The 22,894-nt window shown below is 54.2% G+C and overlaps 7 protein-coding genes and 1 non-coding gene across 8 annotated transcripts; 5 read left to right on the top strand and 3 right to left on the bottom strand.

Moving 5' to 3' along the window:
* Nucleotides 1–1,290: 1,290 nt before the first annotated feature.
* Nucleotides 1,291–2,087, bottom strand: SETTUDRAFT_39794 (uncharacterized protein; the record flags this gene model as incomplete). The annotated part of the gene is made up of 2 exons (XM_008028077.1): nt 1,291–2,033; nt 2,075–2,087. 2 exons carry the CDS (start codon nt 2,085–2,087, stop codon nt 1,291–1,293), a joined length of 756 nt encoding a protein of 251 aa, XP_008026268.1.
* Nucleotides 2,088–2,887: 800 nt separating this feature from the next.
* SETTUDRAFT_169392 (uncharacterized protein) lies at nt 2,888–3,971 on the top strand. Its single transcript, XM_008028118.1, has one exon. It carries the CDS (start codon nt 2,922–2,924, stop codon nt 3,960–3,962), a length of 1,041 nt encoding a protein of 346 aa, XP_008026309.1. The 5' UTR covers nt 2,888–2,921; the 3' UTR covers nt 3,963–3,971.
* Nucleotides 3,972–4,294: 323 nt separating this feature from the next.
* SETTUDRAFT_151471 (uncharacterized protein) lies at nt 4,295–7,098 on the bottom strand (the record flags this gene model as incomplete). The annotated part of the gene is made up of 2 exons (XM_008028117.1): nt 4,745–7,098; nt 4,295–4,699 (listed from the first exon to the last, which is right to left on the bottom strand). Exons 1-2 carry the CDS (start codon nt 7,076–7,078, stop codon nt 4,295–4,297), a joined length of 2,739 nt encoding a protein of 912 aa, XP_008026308.1. The 5' UTR covers nt 7,079–7,098.
* Nucleotides 7,099–7,433: 335 nt separating this feature from the next.
* SETTUDRAFT_177492 (uncharacterized protein) lies at nt 7,434–10,190 on the bottom strand. The gene is made up of 2 exons (XM_008028116.1): nt 9,995–10,190; nt 7,434–9,895 (listed from the first exon to the last, which is right to left on the bottom strand). Exons 1-2 carry the CDS (start codon nt 10,005–10,007, stop codon nt 7,626–7,628), a joined length of 2,283 nt encoding a protein of 760 aa, XP_008026307.1. The 5' UTR covers nt 10,008–10,190; the 3' UTR covers nt 7,434–7,625.
* Nucleotides 10,191–10,752: 562 nt separating this feature from the next.
* SETTUDRAFT_47648 (uncharacterized protein) lies at nt 10,753–12,121 on the top strand. The gene is made up of 2 exons (XM_008028090.1): nt 10,753–11,152; nt 11,208–12,121. Exons 1-2 carry the CDS (start codon nt 11,084–11,086, stop codon nt 11,919–11,921), a joined length of 783 nt encoding a protein of 260 aa, XP_008026281.1. The 5' UTR covers nt 10,753–11,083; the 3' UTR covers nt 11,922–12,121.
* Nucleotides 12,122–13,642: 1,521 nt separating this feature from the next.
* Nucleotides 13,643–15,727, top strand: SETTUDRAFT_177490 (uncharacterized protein; the record flags this gene model as incomplete). The annotated part of the gene is made up of 6 exons (XM_008028115.1): nt 13,643–13,670; nt 13,726–13,830; nt 13,896–14,018; nt 14,075–14,709; nt 14,770–15,132; nt 15,185–15,727. The coding sequence occupies 6 exons, from the start codon at nt 13,643–13,645 to the stop codon at nt 15,725–15,727; spliced, it is 1,797 nt and encodes a 598-aa protein (XP_008026306.1).
* A 383-nt stretch (nt 15,728–16,110) lies between these two features.
* On the top strand, nt 16,111–16,198 carry SETTUDRAFT_t143. The gene has a single exon. It is a non-coding gene; the product is annotated as a tRNA-OTHER (tRNA).
* Nucleotides 16,199–18,071: 1,873 nt separating this feature from the next.
* SETTUDRAFT_169389 (uncharacterized protein) lies at nt 18,072–20,645 on the top strand. Its single transcript, XM_008028114.1, has one exon. It carries the CDS (start codon nt 18,519–18,521, stop codon nt 20,220–20,222), a length of 1,704 nt encoding a protein of 567 aa, XP_008026305.1. The 5' UTR covers nt 18,072–18,518; the 3' UTR covers nt 20,223–20,645.
* Nucleotides 20,646–22,894: the final 2,249 nt, after the last annotated feature.

The following is a 22,894-nucleotide window of genomic DNA, read 5'->3' as shown; positions in this document are numbered from 1 at the left end:
TCTAAGGACAGCGAAAGAATTACATAAAGCGAATTCCTGCAGGAATCCCAAAAAGAGATTGGAATGATAAGTTTATCTCTAACTCACACAATTTCTCCTATGTAGCACATAATAGAGAAACAGCTATAGCTCTAACTCTCTACAAACACTGATGTATGATGGTTACCGCAGAGATTTTCACTTTCAAGCCATTTTTTAACGCACTGATTGAGGGCGGTCAGCAAAGCAATGTTTCAAAGGTCTATCAAAGCAAGCCTCAGTCCTTCTGCAGCCAATATAGCGATAAATGAGCCAAAAAGACGTATGGCAACCATGTTGGCATCTTTGAAGAAGTATAGTGAAACTATAATGCACTTCAAACTTGTAGAATTACTTAGAATTATGCGTGCTATACACATAGTCTGCAGTATTGTCTCACACGCCCATCATTTCCTTCGTTTAATTCTTGACCATCATTATCCCACAGAGAGAAACAGGGTGCGCGCACAAATATATATGCCAATGCTAGAAGCAGCAACTCGCACTTTTCCTCTACCGCGTCCTACACGAGACCCTTCCTCGCCTCCTGAACATGTCTCACATTCGCAGCCGCCATCATTGTCAAGTCTCACACTGTTTTCCAACAATGCTTCCATAGTATTCAAAGCCCCTGTTTAACTTCTGCACTATATTCCCATCTCCTGTACCCTCCTTCCTCTTTGTCTCAATCACTCTTCTCCTTATAAAGCGCAAAATGCCAATTCCAGTTCTACCAGCCCCTTCGCCACCGATTGCAAGCCTCTTTTTCGTCATGTTCGGTATTGCAATTGCTCTGATAGTTTTCTTGTTCATTGTACTGGCAAGGTATGAGCGACGCCGATGCTTTTCACCACTATCGCCTGTGCAGGTTGAAAGCCTGTCTTGGGTACATGAGAGCTATGGGACTATTGAGCATTTGATTGGTGAGCATGTAGATGATGTAGCTCAGTATGGAATGTTTGCGCTATTAGTGGACGAAGAGGTAGATATTGTAGCTCGGCAAGAGTTGTTTGAGCGGTGGTTTGAGCATAGTGTATGACAGGTATATAGTCCATGATGTGGAATATCGCATCCATCTGTTTGGATGTATCATATAGATGCATGGATAGTTTGATATTTTCACGTCGAATTTACAGCTGAGAACGCAGGTCGTTCTGTTCAGTTAGCAAGAAAATGAAAAGTCTTATCAAATGATTGCGTATATTGAGAACGTTGAAAGCAGTAGCTTTTCGCGGCCAAGTCTTCGGCTGCTTTTTATTACTTTCATTTTCATCATTCCCGTGATACTTGTCGTCTCTGCTTCCTCGGGTCCGGTCCATAAATTTGTGTACTAGGAGGTAATTTCGTGCCCCTCTCCCCCTCCATCCCTTGCATAGCGTCCTTTTCATTACTGTCCGACGCAGTCGCAACCCTTCTATCAAGCGGTATATGACCAGACTGGGATCTCGAATTACGCACTGGAACCGCTATGGTATCTTCGATCTCTCCATCCTCTGAACCTTCTCCGTCTTGCATGACCACATCCACTTTTTCATGCTGTACCGGTGTTGTCGATTTCTCTGGGGCTGGAAGTGCTTCATATCTTTTGCTCAGTTCCTCAAGTTCAAGTTTCCTTTTACCAATCAGACGTTCCTCGTCTTGAATGACACCTCGGAGGTCTACCCAGAGCTTTCTCACTTCTTCTGGTAATTTCGAGCCCGAGTTCACACTTCCGAGGGGCTGCGGAATGGGAAGGAATATCGGCTGTGGCGGGGTGTTTTCTCCGTGAGAAGAGGTGGAAACATTTTTAGAGCCATCAACATGGGTATATAGGCCGATCCCTGTGATATAGGGCTTTACTCCTGGAGGACAAGTGCTTTTGAACGCGTCGATGATGTCGGAGTTCATATTGGCCTTGCGTATTTCTGCAATATCGGCTGGGATCTCACTGTTTGAGGACGACGTATTAGGCGAGTTTGTGGCGCTGGGGCGCTGGGGGATTGATGTGGCATTGCTTGCTGGCGGAGTGACGACATCTTGAGTTGGTAGAGCATAGAGCGAATGAGCGGTCTGTTACTTGTTAGCCGCATGTTTGTACTATCAACTCAAAAAGCCTAGAGAATAGTGCTCCGCAACTTGCAACAAGAGTCTAAAAGCTTGGAGATATTGAAACAGACAAATCAATTAAAAGCTGATTGGAAGACCTATGAAAGTAGAGTAGCCACATGGCTTCCTGGGCTTTTGCACTGGGGAAGGCAATGTGTGATACCGTGAACCGTCATGTAAGAAACTGCAGTACCAACGAGCTCAACGTACTTGGCCGTTATATTTTGATTTATTTAGATGCTCAGCCATATTGCTCAGGTGTAACACGAATCCTTGGTGCCAGTCATGCAGGAACCCATCGCGTAGGTACGTGAAGTGAGACAGTTGGTATCGATAAGACGCGTCCAGCCTGCTGACATGCAGCCTCGCTAAGCCTAAATCGGCATAGCAACCTGCTACCATCAACGCGTCATAAGTAGGTCAATGAATTCGATCTGCTCACGATCTACTCCACCATGCTGCAGGAACGCACCAGGCGTGCAGAAATGCTGACATCAAGATAAAATGATAGTGGTTGACATGTTCCTCGGGAGCAACCACGTCATGTTGCAAGATTGCTTTTGGGCAGTCCAAGTGGACAATGACGGTATCTAAAAAGGCATTCATGGTGCATCCTGTGACATGTGCTGTAAGCCATGCACTCACCACGATTATTTAGGAGTGGGCTTTCCCTTTGTTCTGTGCGGATCCAGAGCCCCTCAGTTCTTACCTTCTCTCCACGCATATCCACTGCCAGACTCTCTTCTTCTTCTCCCTCACCACACAAACCAAACACCGACCGCTTCGCCGGCCCAGTCGACACCGCTACAGCCACCACGATGCAAGCCGTCAAAAACACCATTGCCGAAAACCTGGGCAACACCATCTCAGGTGCACACAGCCTCGCGCCCGCAGACCAGCAATTCTCGCTGGAAGAAGTGCCCGATCTCAGCGGCAAAGTCGCCGTCGTAACCGGCGGCTCAGAAGGCATCGGCTACGGCTGCACACACACGCTGCTCTCCAAGAACATCTCCAAGCTCTTCATCATCTCGCTGAGCCAGGACATTGTGTCCGAAGCCACGGGCGCCATCGCAAAGGAACTCGGCGAGGACAAGGCCGCACGCGTCGAATGGCTCAAATGCGACCTCTCAGACTGGGAGCAGACGGGCAAAGCGGCATTTGAAATCGCAAAAAAGACAGACCGCATCGACATCTTGATTAACAATGCCGCTCGCGGTATCATGACGTACCAGCTTGCCACCAACGGCGTCGACCTGCACATGGCGCTGAACCACATGGGCCACGTAGTCTTGACTTCGCATCTACTGCCTGTGCTCAAGGCGACAGCCGAGAAGGGAAATACAGTACGCTTGGTACAGCTAGGCTCGAATGCGCATGAGAATGCGCCCAAGGACACCAAGTTTGCGTCGCTGGAGGAGCTCAACCAGGATCTCGGGCCCATGGCGCAGTACGGCCGCTCAAAGCTCGCTGCGATTCTGTACGCGCGATATCTCGCCCGCCACCTGTCTTCGTCGCATCCGAATATCCTGTCGAATGCCACGCATCCCGGTGTGGTTGAGACGCGCCAGTCGTCCGAGCACATCCACGAGCCGTACCCGCTTGGCGGCTACGCCATGAGCGTGGGCATGGCGCCGTTCAAGAAGACGCAGTTTGAAGGCGCCGTCAGCACCATGTTTGCTGCTACAAAGACGGAAAACACGGGCCAGTATATCTGTCCGCCTGCCATCCCAGAAAAGGGAAGCGACCTCGCGAATGATGAGAAGCTGGGTGAGCAGCTCATGGAGTTGACGTGGAAGATTGTCAAGGAGAAGACCAAGAGCACCAGTGCGGACAAAGGGTGTCCGTTTAAGGAGTATTAGATTTTTTTTTATTTGGTTTCCTAGCCCCCTTTTTTTTCTTGTTCTGTACATAGCTTCAATTCAACCATTCCACTTACTGCACCGTCACCCAGCTGACTGGCACCGAGAAAAATAAAAAGTCGTTAAACAGGTCGTAACTCGTTTGCATTTCCATTTCCCATTCTAGGGAAGAAAAGAGAGACTCTATGGTATCGCTGAAGCGCCTTGCAAACTATATTCATGAACCACCATTTTGGAACAAGAACGAGAAAAAAAAAGAAAAAGAAACAACAACATGAGATTTCCGTCAAAATGCTTTGCCGACCTGAAAGCCATACTATCGCAGACCGTTACTATGCGATACCCTCCATACCCATAGGCACCTGAAACCCACTGAGCCCCTCGCCTGCGCTCGTCAAGCGCGCACACAGACTGAGAAAGACGACCGTCTCGGTAGCAGCAAGGTAGTTGAGCGTGTCGAGCAGGATCTTTAGATGGCGAGTAAAGTTTTCCTCGTACTTGGCCAGCATGTCGAACATCTTGTCGACGCGCTGCGGATCGTACACAAACTGTGTTGTGGAACGGTGTGTTGAGGTTAGGAGCGGGGCAGCAGGGGTCTTGGAGGCTTTGGCTGCTTGTTGGGCAAACGTAGCGTTGATCTGGGCAACAAGGTCCGGGTCACCGGTTACCAGGTAGCGGGAGAGCGAATAGGTGAAGGATGCGAACATGCTGCATGTTGACATGATCTTGTTGTTAATCTGGACATGGTTAGATTAATAGTGACATGAGGTTGCAAGACTTACCCGAAGCAGCTTGCTGTTGGTGAGCATGCATTCCTTCAAACAGGTTGCGAGAAAGTCAACATGATCTTGCATCAGCTCGTCTACTGTTCGCTTCACTTGAGGCCCGCCGCTCTCGTCGGTGCCCTTGCCCCTTGCGTCCTTCTCCTCGCTTATTCGCGACATCAATGAGGCCCAGTTTGGCTCAATGACTTCCGATGTGCAGTAGTATGTAAGTTGTTGCACAAAGACCAGCATGCGTGCGCGGAGTGTCCAAGCTCGTCGTTTCCACTGTTCAATGCGGGGGTTCTTTGATCGGTGTTTCCAGGCTGCATTCTTGCCCTGCTCACCCCAGCACTTGGCCAGATCGGTTTCGAGATGCTTCAAGCTCAGAAGGTATCGGAAGAGTAGTTGGTAGCGCGTCAGTGTGACTCTGCTAACTACCAATGAGAGTGGGAACGGCATAGCATAATCAAACACCAATGCCTGGAATCCTGTGATGTTGGTATCGTCTGTAATGGGCGCGGAGTTTGCCGGCGTGTAGCTCGAAAGTGTAGCTGTAGCAGCCTCTTGGTCGAGACCTTGGACATTGACAATCTTCATGAGCCAATTCGTTAATCCAGTGTCATTGATCTGGACCTTGATGTCTTCCTTGTACGGATCTTCCACCGCGACTGAACCAGCATGACGAGTGGCGAGATCCAGCAGAGATTGCAGCTTGCCGACATTAACATGCTTAGCTGGCTTCTTAAGCTCGACCTCACCCATTTCAAGGAAGTACGTGAAGAAGTCGGATCGATCGAGGAAGAAGTAGTGCTTTAGTGAACGTAATCGCGCAGGAAGTTGGTGTGTTGTAAGGAGCAGGTTGAGAAGCGAGGAGTTTGCGTAGGCGTACGAGGAGTTGACATTGTCCAGGAAACGAGGGTCGTCGAAGCTAGTAGGCGCGTCCTGCACAATCTTACTTACGTCGACGCCTCCGCACTCGCGGACTACGTTGAGGTATTTGCCTGCCAGTAGTACTTTGTCCTTGACTGCTTCGAGCTGTGGAGGTACGAGGCTATCGCGTATGGTATATCTCTTCTCCCAGTACTCGTCGGTGTAATCCTGGTCTAATCGCTCGCGCTTGATACTCCGCTGTTCCTTGATCAAAAACTCGGAATGCGGGTCTCTGATGCCGCCGTGGTGGAGCCACTCGTTCAACATGGCCATGTATGGTCTGCTAGCTTCCCGTAGCAGGGTGGTGAGTAATGTGCGTGCTGCTGGATCTCCCGACATGGAGGCCAAGCGTTTTGTGATGAGGCCCAGTACGCTTCCGCCTTTGCAGAGTTTCTTTGTAGTATTTCCTCCTTCCCGTAGCGACTCGAGAATGTTTTCAAAATCGTTGCTATCGTCATCGGCCGAGTCCTCGTCCTTTTCGTCCTCCAGGATGCCATTCGCTTTCAGCAATTCAATTCCTGTTGTGTAGAGCTGGAACAGCATGTGGCTAGTCTGTTTGGTATGCAGATTGAGCACGTGAAGCGTAAACGACTCGTTGGTCAGGAGCTGGTGTTCGAGCTGCGCAACCAGGGTAAGGTAGTCCTTCAGCAACCGCCGTACCGCAGCACACAAGGCGTGGTTGACCGCACCGTACTCCTCCCTGCTCAGAACCTCGACACAGGCTTCGATGGCGATGTAGTGGGTGGCTGTTTTGAGCATCGACTTGGTCAGGTCGCGCAGACTTGGGTCTAGGCCGGGCATCAGGCGAAACTGGGGTCCCACCAGCCGCTCCTTCTCTTCATGTGGATTGTAGACATCGCTGAAGCGGATGTACTGGCCCTCGAAGCCCATAAACACAAACAACAGGTCCTCCAGAATCGCCCTCTCCTGGGCCTCGACGGACAGCTGTGCGAGCGGCGTGGGCTGCAAGGAAACGGGGGCGGTGGAGGCGAGCGGAGGAATGGAAATACGTGTCGCGAGCGGAGCCGTCGTGTGCGCTATGAGCGAGGCCTGCGGCTCCCACGGGGCCTGAGGCTCTTCGGGCTGCGCCTTTGGCCCAGCGGCGCTCCGAGACGGTCTCTCCACATCGCGCGCTTGTTTCTCAGCGCGGGTTCGAGTACTCGGGCGGCTCTCGCTTGACGGCTTCAGCGGGCTCTTGGTGCGCCTGACCTCCGTCTCCCGCTCGCGGATCTCTCTCTTTTCTGTGCGGCGCTCACTCGGGGTCGCGCCGGTTGCGCGCATGGCGGCCGAGTGTTTCTTCGCATGTGATGCTGTGCTGGCGCTGCGGCGGTCGTGTTCTTCGCCCGAGGCGACGCGGGGTCGCGAGGCGGATGAGTGGTTGGCATTCACAGAGCGACGTTCAGCCGTGGACAGGGATTTCATAGTCGTAGTCGGGACGTTGCGCGAGGACATGGCGGCGGGCAAGGCACTCCATATAGGCTGAGCGCTTTGGTGTCACTTGTTGCTGCGCTGGGCGCATGTTTGGGCTGCAGTAGCCGTGTTGATCGAGTCCCGCTTTCCCACGCGTCAGTTCGCGCTAGCGGCTAACCGAACCATGACGCAGACGGGCTGCCACTTGAAGGCGACTACGTGATGCCGTTAGCATTAGTGCTGGAGCACGAGGCTTGTGGGCATTATATACGTGTGCTCCAGGCTCACCGCATCTGCCCGGCTCTCCTCACTCGGCTGGAATGCGAGTGCTCTCCAGGAAGAAGCCAGATATGCAGCCAGCAAAGAACAACTCTCTCTTTCAAATTGGATAAAACTATAGGACCGCTACATACATGCTATGCCGCAAGCAGAGTCACATGACAAAGGAAAGAACAAAGGAAAACAGAACAAGAGGTATATCCAAGCCCCGTATCCGTTGAGTGACCCATATTTACCAAAGGAGAACGCTAACAATGATCATACACATCAAAAAAATGCATCACACCTCATACCTAGCTCTTCCACGACCGGTGATTTCGTTGCCAAACAGGCGGCCGGCTTCGACACAGTACCTGGCCTCGCCCTGTCCATCTCGCCCTACCTCACTGCCCCAGCACACTAGCACTGCATCCAGGATTCCGCCGAGAACACCTTCCATGGCGCCCAGGGCACCCCAACCAATTGCGGCGCTAATCAGGCCGACCACATAGGCATACAGACTGCCTTTGTATGGAACCGTGCCGTTGCCAATCTGCAGCATGCGTGCGGTAGAAACCCACCCTCCAAAGCCGAGTGATAGCGTAATCACCCAGCGAATAGCATGGAGGAGGAGTTTGGCGAGCCGGTACGACTGTATCGATGGGCGACCGTGGTTCTTAAACGAACTTGGACCGAGAGTCGTAGTTGGAGATGCCGCAGAGATAAAGTTGAGCTGCGAGAGGCCCTGTGCCGCCTGGTTTAGAGGCACGCCATGTATCGAGGCAAACGTCAGGGTGAGCGGGTTCGTCAAGGCAGCGATCGGCGTCGGCACGATTGAGTAGGCGCACATGCCAATCAGACCAGCAAGTCGCCGTGGGAGAACGATGAGCGGAAGGCGGACCAGAAGGGAAATCAGTGTTGACAGGCAGATGCTGCCAGCCATGGTATATGTCGCGTGGCTGAGCGAGGCTTGGACGACGGTTCGAGCCGCGGGCGCCGGCACGCTGTTGCGGTGAAAGTACCACTGGGATACTGTTGCTGCCGTCGTTGCTCTCTGCACACCGGCAATGACGGCCAAGGTCCAGAAGTAGTCCAAGAAGAAGGCAATGCCAAGCCACCAGGTGCTTGTGTCGATGATCCACCGAGACTTGTTGCTGGCAAAGTGACCGCCGAGAAAGAGGCGAGTGAACATCAGGAGCCAGATCCAGGACCAGACAATCACAGCGGCTAATGAGCCGATACCCACGAGGAGCAACGGGAACTGCGCTCTCAATATGTCACTAGAAAACTCCAACATGCCGGCAGCTTTATCTAGTGAATGCCGCGCCTTGACAATGGTGTACACCCAGAAAGCAGCAAAACACAGTGGGCCGAATGAGAACCATCTCATCACGCGGTCCTGAACGCTGTCGCCATGCCAAGACCCCTTGAAGCTTGAAACAAAAGGGTAGAAGAAAAAGGACACGGAAATGACGGGTATGGCCAGTAACATCAGGCTTACCAGAGGCCGAGCAAAGGACCGCAGTAACGATAGCCACAAGACCCCGACTATGACAGAGACAAGCGAGTAGACGCCGATGAGATGAAATGACGAGTGCAAAACGGTGTAAATGGTGTCGCCCAGCGGATTCTTCTTGCTTGGCGGCGACTCCTGCAGGAACGAGAGAAACCATGTGCCGATAATGGCACACTGTACGATTATGAAGAGCTCGGCCCAGAAAAAGTTGTGTCGGGGTGCCGATATCGGGTTTTCCGGTACGTCGTCGGGCACGGTCTGGCGATCCGGACTCACTGGCCGTGGGTGCTCGAGCAGCGTGTCTTCGTCGGTTTCCTGGGGAATGGGAAGCGTGTTCCGCAGCGGACTGCGACCGCGTTTTGGCCTTGGCATGTTCCGGAATTGTTGGAATGAAGGCGGTGGTTCGTCCTGGTGCCCCAATAATTCGTCGCGATCCAGCTCTTCCAGGCTCCCGCGATCTGTGGATTCCAGCTCGACGTCCACCAGATTGCCTCTTCCCCTGCTGCTGCGGTCTGTGGTCTCGGAAAGCGGGACGCTGGAATCTCTCTCTTCGTCGTGGGATTTTCTGGCAATTGTCGATCTTCCACGCGCAGGCTTGTCGCCTATCCACGAACTCTTGATACCTCGACCTAGGCCATAGCCAGGGGCGTCGTTGTCGCCTCTGTCTGCTTCTATCGTGTGGTCTGATCGCTGGGCAAGGTCGTCTTCGACCTCTGATGAATCGGAAAGGTTGCTTGCGCCAAACTGCCGCCGCGACCGCTGCAGGGCATAGTGGTCTGCCATTTCCCGGTCGTGCTCGACATGGTCGTCCTCTTCGCGGAAGTCATCAGTGGCTGAATAGAATAATGGAGCGGGTGCATTTGAGGTCCGCGAGGCAAAGGCGAAGCGGCTCATGGCCTGCGAGTTGTACGGGTTGGGCATGTTGCGGCGCTGGAGGTATGCTTGGGCTGCGCGCGACGACGGGCGCTGCCTGTCGGGGGCGTTGCGGTTCAAAGTGGACTCGGGCTGACCCAGTGACAGACGCGACTGAGACTGGGAGAGGAATTTGGATGCATCTGTGAAGCACGCACGTTAGTCACGCGAGTAGGCCGGGCAGCTAAGACAAGAGGCGGTGGCCCTGTCACATGTAGCTGATAAGGCGGCGGGCGACTTACACTCGGAGAACATGACAGGCAGAGCGAGTGCAGGACGGGCTCAAGGCGATGCGGCTCTCCGGTTGGGGGCCCGTGGATATGTATCGCGAGCGTGGCCCCGGGGCGAAGGGGGGGTGCTCAGGCGGTGCGCAGGCGGAAGGTCAGCGGTCGTGAGGCGGTCGAGGGCAAGGGTACCGAAGTACTAGAGGCAGGCGCGGATGACGCAGTCGAAGAGACATGCAGCCGTCGGGGGGCAGAGAGCTCGGCAGCCAGCTGGAGATGGATGGGGAGAGGGAGAGGGCAGCGAGATAGGAATAGGTAAATATGGCGCTAGGACACGAGGCGCTGGTGAGGCTGGACGAGTCGGCGAGTTTGCTGTGTGGATGGGGTTGATCATCGTCACGGAGCCAAGCCAGGGCGCGTCGGGTTATCGATACCACTACCGTAGGGCATTGGGGCCGGCAGCCTCCCAGACACTACTACCACTACTACCAGACGCATGGCCTCGCGCGCTGCTCTGCTAGCTGCACACGACAAGAAGAAAGCTCCCGCTCTCCGTCTGCTGCGCGCGCTCGTTTCCCTCTGGCGTGTCGTCGTCTGGCCACGGCTGGTGCCTGCGTGCGCTCGCTGTTTGCGGCCTGGCAAGTGGCATGCCGGTGCAGGCAGCACGGGACCTCTTCGGCGAATGGGTGGGATACATGTGCCAAGTGCGTGTACCGTCCCGGTGAAGCAATCAAAGAGCTTGCGCATGCGTGCCAGTCACACTAGCGCTGGCTCCAGACGCCTGTACCTCGCATCACTTGCATCTCGACCAAGGCGCTGCTTGCCCAACGCCTTCAACTTCTGGCTCAAGCGGGCTGCCGAGCTATGACCGCATTGCTGAACCCTGGCCTGACCTCACCTGAAGCACCGCCGTCCAGCCTGCCTTCCGTCCAGCCTGCCAGCTCTCGTCTCATGCCACCTGCTTGAGCCTGCATCGCACGTGAGCCCCAGCTGCCTTGTTCGACACTGTCCATTGTATTTGGTGTAGAGCAGCATCCAGCTCATCCATAGCCTTGCGCCCACGCCCCGACATCTACGCCCGCCGTCGCACCGCCGTCGCCGAGCACCATGGCTCAGCCGTGGGACTACATAGCAAAGATTGTTTCGCTGGGCGACTCGGGCTGCGGTAAATCCAGTGTATGCGACGACATGTCCTGTCTCTGTGCGGGCGTACCGTGCTGACTGTCTGTAGCTTACCGTCCGCCTATGCGAAGGCCGCTTCTCACCACACCACGACGTAACTATCGGTGTAGAATTCGGATCGCGCATTGTACCAGTCGGGCCCCCGGCTTCGTATGCCCTCAATATCAACAACCCGGCCAAAACCTCACAAGCCCCAGCGCCCGTGTCGCCCTCGAAGCAAAAACAAGAACAAAAGCACATGAAGCTGTCGCTGTGGGACACGGCGGGACAGGAGACGTACAAGAGCATCACACGAAGCTACTTCCGAGGCGCTTCAGGCGCATTGTTGGTGTTTGACATTTCGCGCAAAAACACGTTTCTGTCGGCGACGTCATGGCTGCACGACCTGCGGCAAATCGCCGAGGAGGGCATTGTAGTGGTGCTTGTGGGCAACAAGTCTGATCTGGCGGGCTCTTCGACGGTGTCGGGTTCGGAAGCCGCAAACAAGCGGCAGGTGACAAGAGAAGAGGCCGAGGAGTGGTGCAAAGCAAATGGCGTCATGCAGTACGTTGAGACGAGCGCCAAGAGCGGCGAGGGCGTGGAACGAGCCTTTCTTGAAGTGGCGGAGCGGATATATCAGAACATTGAGGCGGGCAAATACGACCTGAATGACCGGCGGAGTGGCGTCAAAGGGCCCGGAGGCGGAGGCGCAAACCGAGCAGGCATTAATCTGAACGATGCAAGCAGGAAGGGAAAGCAACAAGGCTGGGGTGGATGTTGCTGAGCGTTGGTATTGGTATTGGTATACAAGGGAAGATGACTATTTTTTCTTACAAGCGATGTTGATACAAACATCACGGATCACGTCAGCGCTATTGCTGGACGTTGAATGCAGCAAGCGATGCTCAGCTTCTACACATATGCGGCGATGATAATACACCTAGATAGGATTCACAATTTGAACCAGATATGCCTCTGTGGCATAAAAAAGGCCAGGCCCGTTCTCCTATGCACACACATGTGCATGCACGCTACACCTAGTGGATCGTTCCTTCAATGCAAAAGCGCATAGCGAGGCAGGGTATACGACATTTCCGCATGCCCTGCGTCATGGCGAGATGCAAGTTCCCCATTTCTCTCGCCACCCGCCACGCACAGCCGAGAGAGATTTTCGCCTTGTCGCTGCAACCGGTGGGGACAGCTGGGTATACCACCACCACCACAGCAAAAGAAAAGCGGACGACGAGTGCAAATAAGGTTAGGCGGAAGCGTCGAGTCAGAGTAATACTTACGCTGACCCCAGTCACAGGGTCCTGTCAGCCGTGGCAAAAAAAAAGAGGGCACCCCCCCCCCAACACACACACACACACAGCACAGGGAAAGTTCTTCCGGTAAGCACATCATGTCTACATACGAGCTCCCAAAGTGGGCTTCTGCAGTGCTAATAGAATATTAGTCTCTCTCACTCTCTTTGCCACTGCCTAATTTCCCGTCCTAGTCCGGGTCTTTGGGTTGAGTGTAAATCCCAGATCCGAGCCATCCGGTTTGCGAGAGCGAGAGCGAGAGCGAGAGTGAGAGCAAGAGCGCACACGTCTAGGAGTAGGTGTACCTCGTTTGCACACACACACACACACACAGGCACGCACGCTCGCTTATTCCTCTCCAACACCAACGTGCAACTGCTGCGATGATCTCATCCGTCGACTAGAGATAAGGTTCAGCCTCCTGACGGGCTGACTAACAAAACTTGCAGCCTTGCCAAAGACAACCCCCGTGCCAAGACCGATGCGCCGGCCCTGTAATCTACATGCTACCGTCCGTTTGTTTTAGCTGTACACTAAACCAACCCTCTCTGTTTGAACACTCGCTGTACGAGAGGGAAAATCAACAGCGCTTCCCCATCTCGATGTGTGCCCGCAATGCAAACAGCACCTTCCTAATTCCGCCAAGGAGCTACCAAATCACCTTCCTGAAGCAATATGGCTCGTGGGTGGCAAGGTCAAGCTTTCCCCAAGCACCGCCGCGTAGGTCGTCTATACAGATTAAGCTTTCGTCTGAGACAGGCATCCCTGGTGCCGAGCCGGGCGTAGTCGGTGGCTGTCATTGGCTCGAGGCTTGTTTGTATGCAAAACAACGAGACCGCTTGACCTGCATCAGGCACCAATATGGTCCTAACAACGCGGCTGGTAGCCCATCTCGATGCTGACAAGTCGGTGATTCGACGAGAGCGGCTCATCGTCCGTTCGTATCGGTGCCCATGGCCGTCGTGCTGGCGCTATTCGGTGCATTGCGGGAGAGTAAAATGACGCTTGCAATATAGTCAAGGACGACGGCTATGCGACCTGGCTGGCGAGATTGAGGGGGGGGGGGAAGATATGGCTATTTAGCTGCTGCGAGTCGCTCTCTCTCCTCAAGCCCCACGCCCCATCTTGACCTTTTCGACTCCAAGCACGACAACATGTACCTCTGCGCGTAGGTCTTGCTTGGCCTCGGTGGCCTGGCACAATGCGCCCCATCCCGCAGCACGCACACGGTTCACGAGAAGCGAGACGTCGAGCCGTTTGCGTGGACCAGGCACTCGCGGGCAGACGGAGACGTGGTGCTGCCTGTGCGTATCGGGTTGAAGGAGCGAAACCTCGAGCATGGGGATCGCTTCCTCGACGACATTTCAGACCCGGATTCGCCCAATTTTGGTAAGTAGTGCTTTTGCCCAGCCGACCAAAACAGGCCGTGTTTTAACACTGAGGGTGGCGGGTAGGCAAACACTGGACTGCCGAGCGGGTTGCAAACACGTTTGCGCCGTCTCAGCAAGCGTCCGACACGACACTGGCGTGGCTGCGTGAGGCGGGCATTGGCAGCCAGCGTGTCAAACACTCTGTCGGTAAGTTGGCGAACATGGGCATTGCAGGAAAAACAAGCGGCGTCTGACCATCCCAGGACGCAACTGGCTCGAGTTCTCGGCAACGGTTTCAGAATTGGAGGCGCTGCTCAACACGCAGTACCACAACTACCAGCACAAGCAGAGCGGAGGCTTCCGCGTTGCCTGCGACGAGTATGGGCTTCCGCAGCATGTCCGTCCGCACGTCGACTTCATCATGCCCACGATTCAGCTCGATGGACTGCAGCCCGTGGCCCAGACGATACGCCACGAGGCCGTGGCCAGCGGAGATGCCAACTTGAATTTGACGGACCTTTCGCACTGCGGAAAGCTCGTGACCATCAACTGTCTGCGCGAGCTCTACAAGATCCCTGCTGGCAAGTACAACCACACTGGAAACAAGCTGGGCATAGCCGAGTGGGCCGACTATCTCTACCTGCCCGACCTGCCCAAGTTCTTCGAACTGTTGACGACGCCCAAGATTCCTGCCGACACGGTGCCAGAGTTTGTCTCCATCGACCGTGGCAAAGAATCGAGCCTGGCGAGGGCAAAGGCGCAGCAAGTGGTTGAAAGTGCGCTGGACTTCCAGACGGCATATTCCATCATCTGGCCTCAACAAACGCGGCTGTACCAAGTGGGAGACGGAGTCAATGTGGATTCCGTCGGCACGTTTAACATTTTCCTAGACGCTTTGGTGGGTCCCCCCCCCCCTCCAAAGGCTTGGTCTGCTTCACCAATCGCTAACGTGCCCCAGGATGCGTCGTACTGCACGTACCAAGGCGGAGACCAGCCCTACGTCGACCCAGCTTACCCCGACCCTAACGACGGCGGATACCAGGGCCCGCTCCAGTGCGGTGGGGCGCCCTCGAGTAATGTGATTTCCATTTCGTATGGCCAGATTGAAGGCGCACTGCCGCGGTTCTACCAAGAACGGCAGTGCCGCGAGTGGATGAAGCTGGCGCTGCAAGGAGTCAGTGTAGTGGTTGCCTCGGGAGACTCTGGTGTTGCCAACCGGTACAACGCTGGATACAACAACAGCTGCCTCAACGCCGAGTCTGGCTATGTGGACGAGAAGGGCACGCGCTTCTCCCCCAGCTTTCCGGTCAACTGTCCCTATGTAAGTGTCGAGACTACTGTGTTGCGGCGGTGCATGTACTGAGTACAGGTAGATTACGGCTGTTGGAGCGACAACACTGCGCAATGGAAGCCTGGCGCTCGGAGAGGAGGCTGTGGCAGGCCCCAACGGGCTGCTGTCATACTACTCGGGCGGCGGCTTCTCGAGCGTCTTTGGTCGTCCGTCGTGGCAGTCGGCGGCCGTGTCCAAGTACCTGGACAAGTATGTGCCGGCGTACGGGGAATCGGTCTTCAACTCGTCGGGTCGCGGGTACCCAGACGTGTCGGCCATTGGCGATCACATGCCGATAATCTGGCTCAACAAGACGGAGAGTGCGGGAGGCACATCGGTCTCGGCGCCCATTTTTGCCAGCCTCATTACGCTGTTGAACGAGGAGCGACTCGAGGCTGGCAAGAAGCCAATTGGCTTTCTGAACCCGATCCTGTACAAGTATCCGGACATGTTCAACGACGTGACTGCTGGCAGCAACCCGGGGTGCGGGACCGACGGGTTCCCAGCAAGTCCGGGGTGGGATCCAGTCACGGGACTCGGAACGCCAAACTACGAGAAGATGCGGGAGGTGTTTTTGAAGCTTTGATGAAAAAAGAAACGGAAATGAAGGTGTCAGAAGGAAAAAAGGAGTCATACATATGTACACAGCCATGATGTGACACGGTCGGGGCCGCAAGAGAGTATGGGGTGGGAAGGGGGGGGACGCGTAACAGCGACTATTGGCAAGTCGTGGGGAAGCGGGCGACGACTATTGGAGGGTAATGTCTGGAGAGGCACGGGCGCCCAAACGGGCATCGTGAAAAGGATAGCCATTGCTTATTATTACTATGTGCTTGGCCACGCCCAGGATTTTGGAAATGTGAGGTGTGCGCGTGATGCTGGACACGGAGCGCGTGGTGAGTCTGACCGGGCGCAGCAGCCATGTGCCGAGACAAATCCAAGCTTCCGCCATGGCAATTGTACTCCTATGGGGGGATGGCGCAGTGGTGGAGCGCCTGGAAAATTTTCTGCTGTCTCACGTCAGCAAAGATCGAAGGTTCGAATCCTTCTCCCCTCACAACCATATTTATGGTCCACCCACATGAGAGAGTTACTCATTAAACTACCTATTCGACTGAGAGAGTTACTCGTTAAAACTTGAGAGGAAGACTCATTTAAAGTGAAAGATCTGAGAGAGTTACTCACTAAAAAACTACTAGGCTACGAGCCTCACCTTCATTTAGATAACCCCCTACATTGTACCTACTCAATTTGTACCTAGATTAAATTCTAGCCTACGTAGTTACTTGCAGGCCTTAAGCCTGCACGTCTTATATAGCCCTTTGGGCTGAGAAAGGACGTTAAACTACAATAATAATAATAATAATAATTGTACTCCTATTTGTCCGGGGGGGGGGTGCTAGCAAGGGGGGGGGAGGGGAGATGGCGTGAGGGCGAGGGCCGCGCGGAAGGCAGCTAGTGTGCGGAAAAGTCGTCGACGAGGAAGGTCGGCCTTGGTGCATACATTGTGGTGTTGCTTCTTTGCGGATGCTAGTAGTAGCATGTATCAACAAGGCGACAAGGACATGTATACATACGTATACATGTACATGGGGCTACACAGGCCAAGTGGATCCACGTAGCGGTTGAAGGGGCAGCCCGGGCGCGGGAGTGGATCAGGGTGCAGGAGCTTATCTGGGGCCGGTGAGCTCACAGTGCAGCAGGCATGGGAGCAGTTGGAGGCCGGGCGGTTCGAAGAAAGAAAGCAAGATGGAAAGAAAGAAAGGAAAAAAAAAGAGGGCTTCTTCCATGCTTCGATGCGGGCCCCTTGTCGCGCCGGCTTGGGCTGGTTCGGCTTGTACGAAACAAGAGGTGCCGGTGGCAATTGGGGCGCGCTACTGACGTCGTAGCGCCGAAAGGGCTGAGCTGGGCGATCTAATAATGGGCGCTGGTGCAGGCACAGGCAGAGAGGCAGAGCTATCGTGGCGGGGATGATGTGCCGTGGCCGGGCAATGTCGCATGTGCATGTGCATGGCATGGCAGGGCATGGCAGGGCGTGGCAGAGCGTGGCAGGGCACGGCGGGCACGGCATTGGCATGTGCATGAGGCTCAGCTGCAGGCCCGTAGATCGCTTTGGTGGCCGTTGGTGCGAGATCGCCGGTCCAGCCAGAAGTCGGTGAACGAGTCAGCGGCGAGGCAGAGGCAGAGGCAGAGGCAGAGGATTGGGATGCATCTCAACGTCTTGGAGTGTGTGCGTGTGCGTGGTGAGAACCCATCGCCATGGCCACGGCCTTACCCCAGGTGCATGTGCTTCTCCCATCCATGACGCCCGGGCACGGCCATGCTGAGGCCACAGCTGTCGCACGCTGCATCCCGCTCTCACCCCCCATCCCATCCCATTCCCCCCATTCTCCTCCGCACATCCATCCACCCACCCACCCACACCCATCCGCCCATCCATCGCGCGCCAAGGCGGTGCTGATAATGCGGCCTGGGCTCAACAACATGGCCACGGCGATAGCTGCGACGGCGACTGCAACTGCGACGCCATCTCCAACGCCAATTCCCCCACGCCCCACGCCTGCACCTGCCAACCGAGCGGTGTGTATCTTGGGGAGAGCCGCCATCCACCCTTTTGGTCACCGACCTTGAACACACATGGCATTGCTTGCTGTCCAGCATCCCTCACCACCCACACCACCCACGCCCATCCACGCCACCCGCGCAGCACGCCATGCCATGGGTCCTGCATCCACCGCACAAAGTCGCCTGCCAGCATCAGCACTATCGCCCTCTTCCGGCGCAATTGTGGCTCTCGCCTGCCTCCCCGAACCCCCCGACCCCTTCAGACGGCGGAGGCGGCAGCGCAAAAGTCTGAAACTTTTCTCCAGTCTAAAAACCGGGGCGCCTGTCCGCCGCGGACGCGTCAAACCCAGCGGGCAAAAAAAAATGTCTGATCGTCTGGTACGTACCCATAACCCAGCCCGCCAGACTGTTCCTGCACGCACGGCTGTGGGCGGGCGGCCCAAGCGCCCGTCCGTCCCCATCCAGCCCGCCGCCGCCGCCGCGCCCGACCGACCGACACAACACAATGCAAGCCGCAGCCCACCCCCTTTGGCGACTGCCCACGTTTCCCGAAGCACAGGCTATCAGCCTTCGTTTCCCGACTCAGAATCCACCATGTCTAGACCCTCTGAAAAAATAGGGGCCCCTACGCTATGGTCGACTTTTTTTCCCGACCACCATTGCTTACGAGACAAGGCACTCGTGCCCACAAAAAGGACAGAGCCTGTCACTTTATAAGCTCCTGGACGCCGCCTCCTCGTACTCTGCTCATCCGTCCCTTTTTCCTCCCGTCATCCCTTGAGCTTTTTTCACACATACACACATAGCACACAATGCCTCCCCAAGTCCCCAGGAACCTGCTCCGAGCAGCCCGCGCCCGCGCTGTCTTCCAGTCCACCAGGCCCTGCCACCGCGCCACGCCTGTCCGCTTCCAGAGCACTGAGGCTGTCCGTCAGACGCCCTCGGAGGGCAAGCCCATCTACAACGCTCCTCCCAGGGAATTCACCCACCGCAAGGAGGAGAAGATCCCCGCCCCTGTCTCGACCCAATCTCGCCGCGTCGCGGCCACCCCCGTTAAACTTAACACTAAAAACCTTGCTCGGCTGCAAAATGTCTCTGTGCCCACCTACCAACGACAGGGGGTCAAGCAGGGCATTGTCCACGTCGGCGTGGGAGGTTTCCACCGCGCCCATCTTGCTGCTTACGTCGACACCCTTCTCGAGCAATTCAATGTCCAGGATTGGTCCATCTGCGGTGTTGACCTGCAGCCCTTTGCTGCCCCCATGCGCGATGCCCTGAAGCCCCAGGACAATCTCTACACCATCATTGAGCGCGCCGCCGAGGGCAGCAGCGCCCGCGTCGTGGGTAGCATCACGGACTATCTCTTTGCTCCTGACAACTCCGAGGCCGTCATTGCCAAGATGGCCCACCCCGACACGCACATTGTCTCCATGACTGTCACCGAGAGCGGTTACTACATGAACGAGAACACACACGAGCTCCAGACCGACCACCCCGACGTTGCCGCCGACCTGGCTGGTGGACAGCCCCCACGCACCGTCTTTGGTTACCTCTACGCCGCCATGGCTCGCCGCCACGCAGCTGGTCTGCGACCCTTTACCGTTCTGTCCTGCGACAACATGCAGAAGAACGGTGACATTAGCCGTGACATGCTTGTGTCTTTCGCCCGCCACTTCAACCCAGAGGTCGCCGACTGGATCGCCAGCAACGGTGCTTTCCCCAACTCCATGGTCGACCGCATCACTCCCCGCACCAACGAAGAGGACAAGGCCAACCTTGCCCAGAACTTTGGTGTCGAGGATGCCTGGCCAGTCGTCACCGAGCCCTTCCACCAGTGGGTGCTCGAGGACAAGTTTGTTGACGGCCGCCCTCCCTTTGAGAAGGCCGGTGTTCAGATTGTCCCCAACGTCCACCAGGTCGAGGAGTACGAGATGATCAAGCTCCGTCTGCTCAACGGATCCCACTCCGCCATGGGCTACGCTGGTCAGCTCGCCGGCTTCAACTACATCCACGAAGTCATTGGCCACCCCGTCTACCGACAGTTTGTCGTCAACATGATGCACCAGGAGGTCAAGCCTCTCCTTCCCCAGATCCCCGGTGTCAGCGTCGACGACTACTGCAACACGCTCCTTGGCCGCTTCTCCAACCCCACCCTCAAGGACGAGCTTCCCCGTATCTGCCTTGGCGGCAGTGGCAAGATCCCCCAGTTCATCATGCCCAGCATTGCCGAGCAGATTGTAGCTGGTGGTCCTCTCCGCCGCCTTACTCTTGTTGCCGCCGCCTGGTTCCGCTACAACAAGGGTGTTGATGATGCCGGCAAGGCCTTCAAGGTCGACGACCCCATGGTCGAGGAGCTCCAGGCCCACGCCGCCAAGGACCCCATTTCCCAGCTCAACATCAAGAGCCTCTTTGGTGATGACCTCCGCAGTGACCAGCGATTCGTCGCTGAGCTCAAGACTGCTCTTGAGGGTCTCGAGAAGCACGGCGCCATGGCCATGATTGAAAAGTATGCTTAAAAGGATTCATGAAGGTTAAAACACACAAAGAGAAGAGATACCCAGGGGTGTGACGACTTTTTTTGCTACATTGCTTCGTTTTGATTCCCACACAGCTAGCAAGAGTCTCACCACAGTTTTTTTCTTTTTCCCACATTTTTTCGGATAGTGCGATGGTTTTGTATACGCACTTGGGGCATTGAGCGATTGGGCATTTACTTTTTGGGAGGCATCTGGCACAGACACCCACCCACACACACACATACAGCGTTTACATGATTGTTTTAGAGGAAGTGTTCCTCTTTCTTTTTCTTCTTTCGTCTCTGTCGTTGAATTTTCCGATTTTCACCATAAGGGAAAGAGGGCGTTGTTGTTTTATACACAAAAAAGAAGATGGTTGTCATTTCTTATTTTTAGCAAGCAAAGCAAGCGAGTCCCTGTTTTTATTTCCGGTTTCATAGATAACTTTAATAATCTACCGTTTTTTTTGTCAATGAACTGCTCGAATTACTTGTGGTTAACTTGGTTGTATATGACTTGTCTTTTTCCTGGTCAAATCTAAAAGTAAGCCTTGTACAGGTGCCTTTCAAAAGTTCTGTCTGCCAAGAATAATTCAGCCGAAGTACGGCCGCCTTAGTCGAGGCTTGTCTCTTCCCTCTATATACTTATTACCACCTTATAGCTTAATTATCTTTTAGACATAAATAAGAATCCGCTTAATCTAAGCTTAGATCTTAAGTTGAGAAAGGTCTCTCTAGCAATTCTGCTAGACTCTAACTGCCTCAGCCCTTGACTGTGGAGCTCCTTTCTTCGTAGTCTCTCTCTTCATATAGAACCAGCACGGCTTAATACAGTTATAGTCTGGCGAGTTGCCACACTAGAGTAGTCTCTCGACGTCGTGCAGACTATAGATCACACTCTGATAGTGGTGGGCGTGGGCAGGTGCCTTATCTTCTATCACGATAGTCTGAGGTCTATCTTAGAGGCACTCTTTGGCGAAAGGAATCAGCTTTGGTATTAGAGTACAGTTCTGATATCTCCACTAGTCTATACCACCTCCAGGCTTACGCACCAGCTTGCCTGTATTCTCTGTCTATCTCCATTGAGGTTTTCTGCTAGGCTTGTTGCGCAGCCCTGTCCTTCTCATAGACTCTAACAGCTCCCACTCCTCTCTCTATAGAGGTTCAAGCTTAGCGTTTAGCTGCTTAATCTTTAAGCAGCATCCTCTTTCTCTGCCTTTGTCTCTAGCTGGTAGATATGGCATGGACCTTTCTTGTCATACGAGAAGCAGCCCTAGAATATGAACTTAGAGTATCCCTTCCACCTCTTACAGATACAGCTCTTAACTACTCTCTTGTCTGCTTTTCTCTAGATCCTATAGCCCCTACGTTGGTGGTTGATCACCACGGACGTCTCGTCTGTCTAGATGACATTCTTCTAGTCCTCTAACGTCTAGTCTTTGTGGTCGATCGCCCATCTAAGACGAGCACTCCTTATCTCCTATGTTAACCTAGGCTTCCTTGTTGGCTTAGTCTTTTTGTATCCTGCTTCTCTTAATACCCTCTAGATAGTAGAGGCAGAGATTTCGACTCCTTAGAGACTAAGCGCACTAGCAAGGTCAGCGCAGCTCTTCTCTTGTCCATATCTATCGCGTCGTACTTGTTGAAATATCTGCTCCTTCACCTCCTCTGTCTGCTTAGCAGGCCTGCTAGAGCGAGGGGTATCTTGAACGTGCTGTGGAAGGATCTTGAGAGGGAGAACGTTTGGCTCAAAGCCAGCAGCGATAGCTCTACTATAGATACGATCGACCGTACGAGGATTAACACTAGTTAGCTCTAAGATCTGTGACGTTGACTTGCCAATAGGAGGTGACTTTAACGTTATAATTAAGACACGGGTGTAAGAATTAGTATTAGGAGCTATAGTACTAAGTAGATAGATAACTATAACTAATTAATAGCTTAGCTTAAAGGTGGGAGTTGCGCCAAGAAGAATTGCGCCGAAGGGCCAAGATTAGCGTCAGACAGAACTTTTGAAAGGCACCTCCGTACACACCCATGTATTTACCCCATGCATACACACACACACACACACACCTGATACATAGTCCCTCCCCCCCCCCCCCAAACAAAAAAAACCATCGAAACTAGTACGTATACTTTGGAAAAATACCCCCCCCGTCAGCACTAACTCACCCATGTACACACTCATACGCTCAGAAACGTACCTCACATGACTCTTTCACAGTCTCACATGACCCCCCTTCTCCCCTGCACCCTTCCACATTCCCAGACATGGTACTTTTTTTTCTAGCCCTTTAATCTTCCGTGCGGCGTATTGCTGCTGGCACTTATTTACTTTCTTACTTACTTACTTACTTACGGGGTGGAGCAGGGGTGGAGCAGGGGGGGGCTTACTGTATAACGTTTAAACTTGTGGAATGTGGAGTATAGGGAAACTCCGAAACACACTGCAGCAACACCAACACCAACACCAACACCCCCGCGCACACCCACTGTTTCTGCGTTAGTTACATGCTGTTAAGTACATGTAAGTACTCCTGGACCTGGGCTTTGGAGAGACTGGGACTAGGTAGGGGATTGGATTGGATTGGATTGGACCCAACGTTTATCCACTCATACCCGAATTTCATTGTCTTTCTTTCTTTCTTCTTTCTTTCCATGTCTTTGTTT

This window comes from Exserohilum turcica (genome assembly GCF_000359705.1).
Source record: "Exserohilum turcica Et28A unplaced genomic scaffold SETTUscaffold_22, whole genome shotgun sequence".
In the NCBI taxonomy this organism is placed as follows: domain Eukaryota; kingdom Fungi; phylum Ascomycota; class Dothideomycetes; order Pleosporales; family Pleosporaceae; genus Exserohilum; species Exserohilum turcicum.
This window is presented reverse-complemented; position numbering and strand designations above follow the sequence as displayed.

Bases quoted from the DNA above. Each gene is read 5' to 3' on its own strand.
- SETTUDRAFT_169392 (XM_008028118.1), top strand. From the start codon at position 2,922: ATGCAAGCCGTCAAAAACACCATTGCCGAAAACCTGGGCAACACCATC.
- SETTUDRAFT_169389 (XM_008028114.1), top strand. From the start codon at position 18,519: ATGCCTCCCCAAGTCCCCAGGAACCTGCTCCGAGCAGCCCGCGCCCGC.
- SETTUDRAFT_47648 (XM_008028090.1), top strand. From the start codon at position 11,084: ATGGCTCAGCCGTGGGACTACATAGCAAAGATTGTTTCGCTGGGCGAC. The intron at 11,153-11,207 runs GTATGCGACGAC...GACTGTCTGTAG, and splicing joins CGGGCTGCGGTAAATCCAGT to CTTACCGTCCGCCTATGCGA.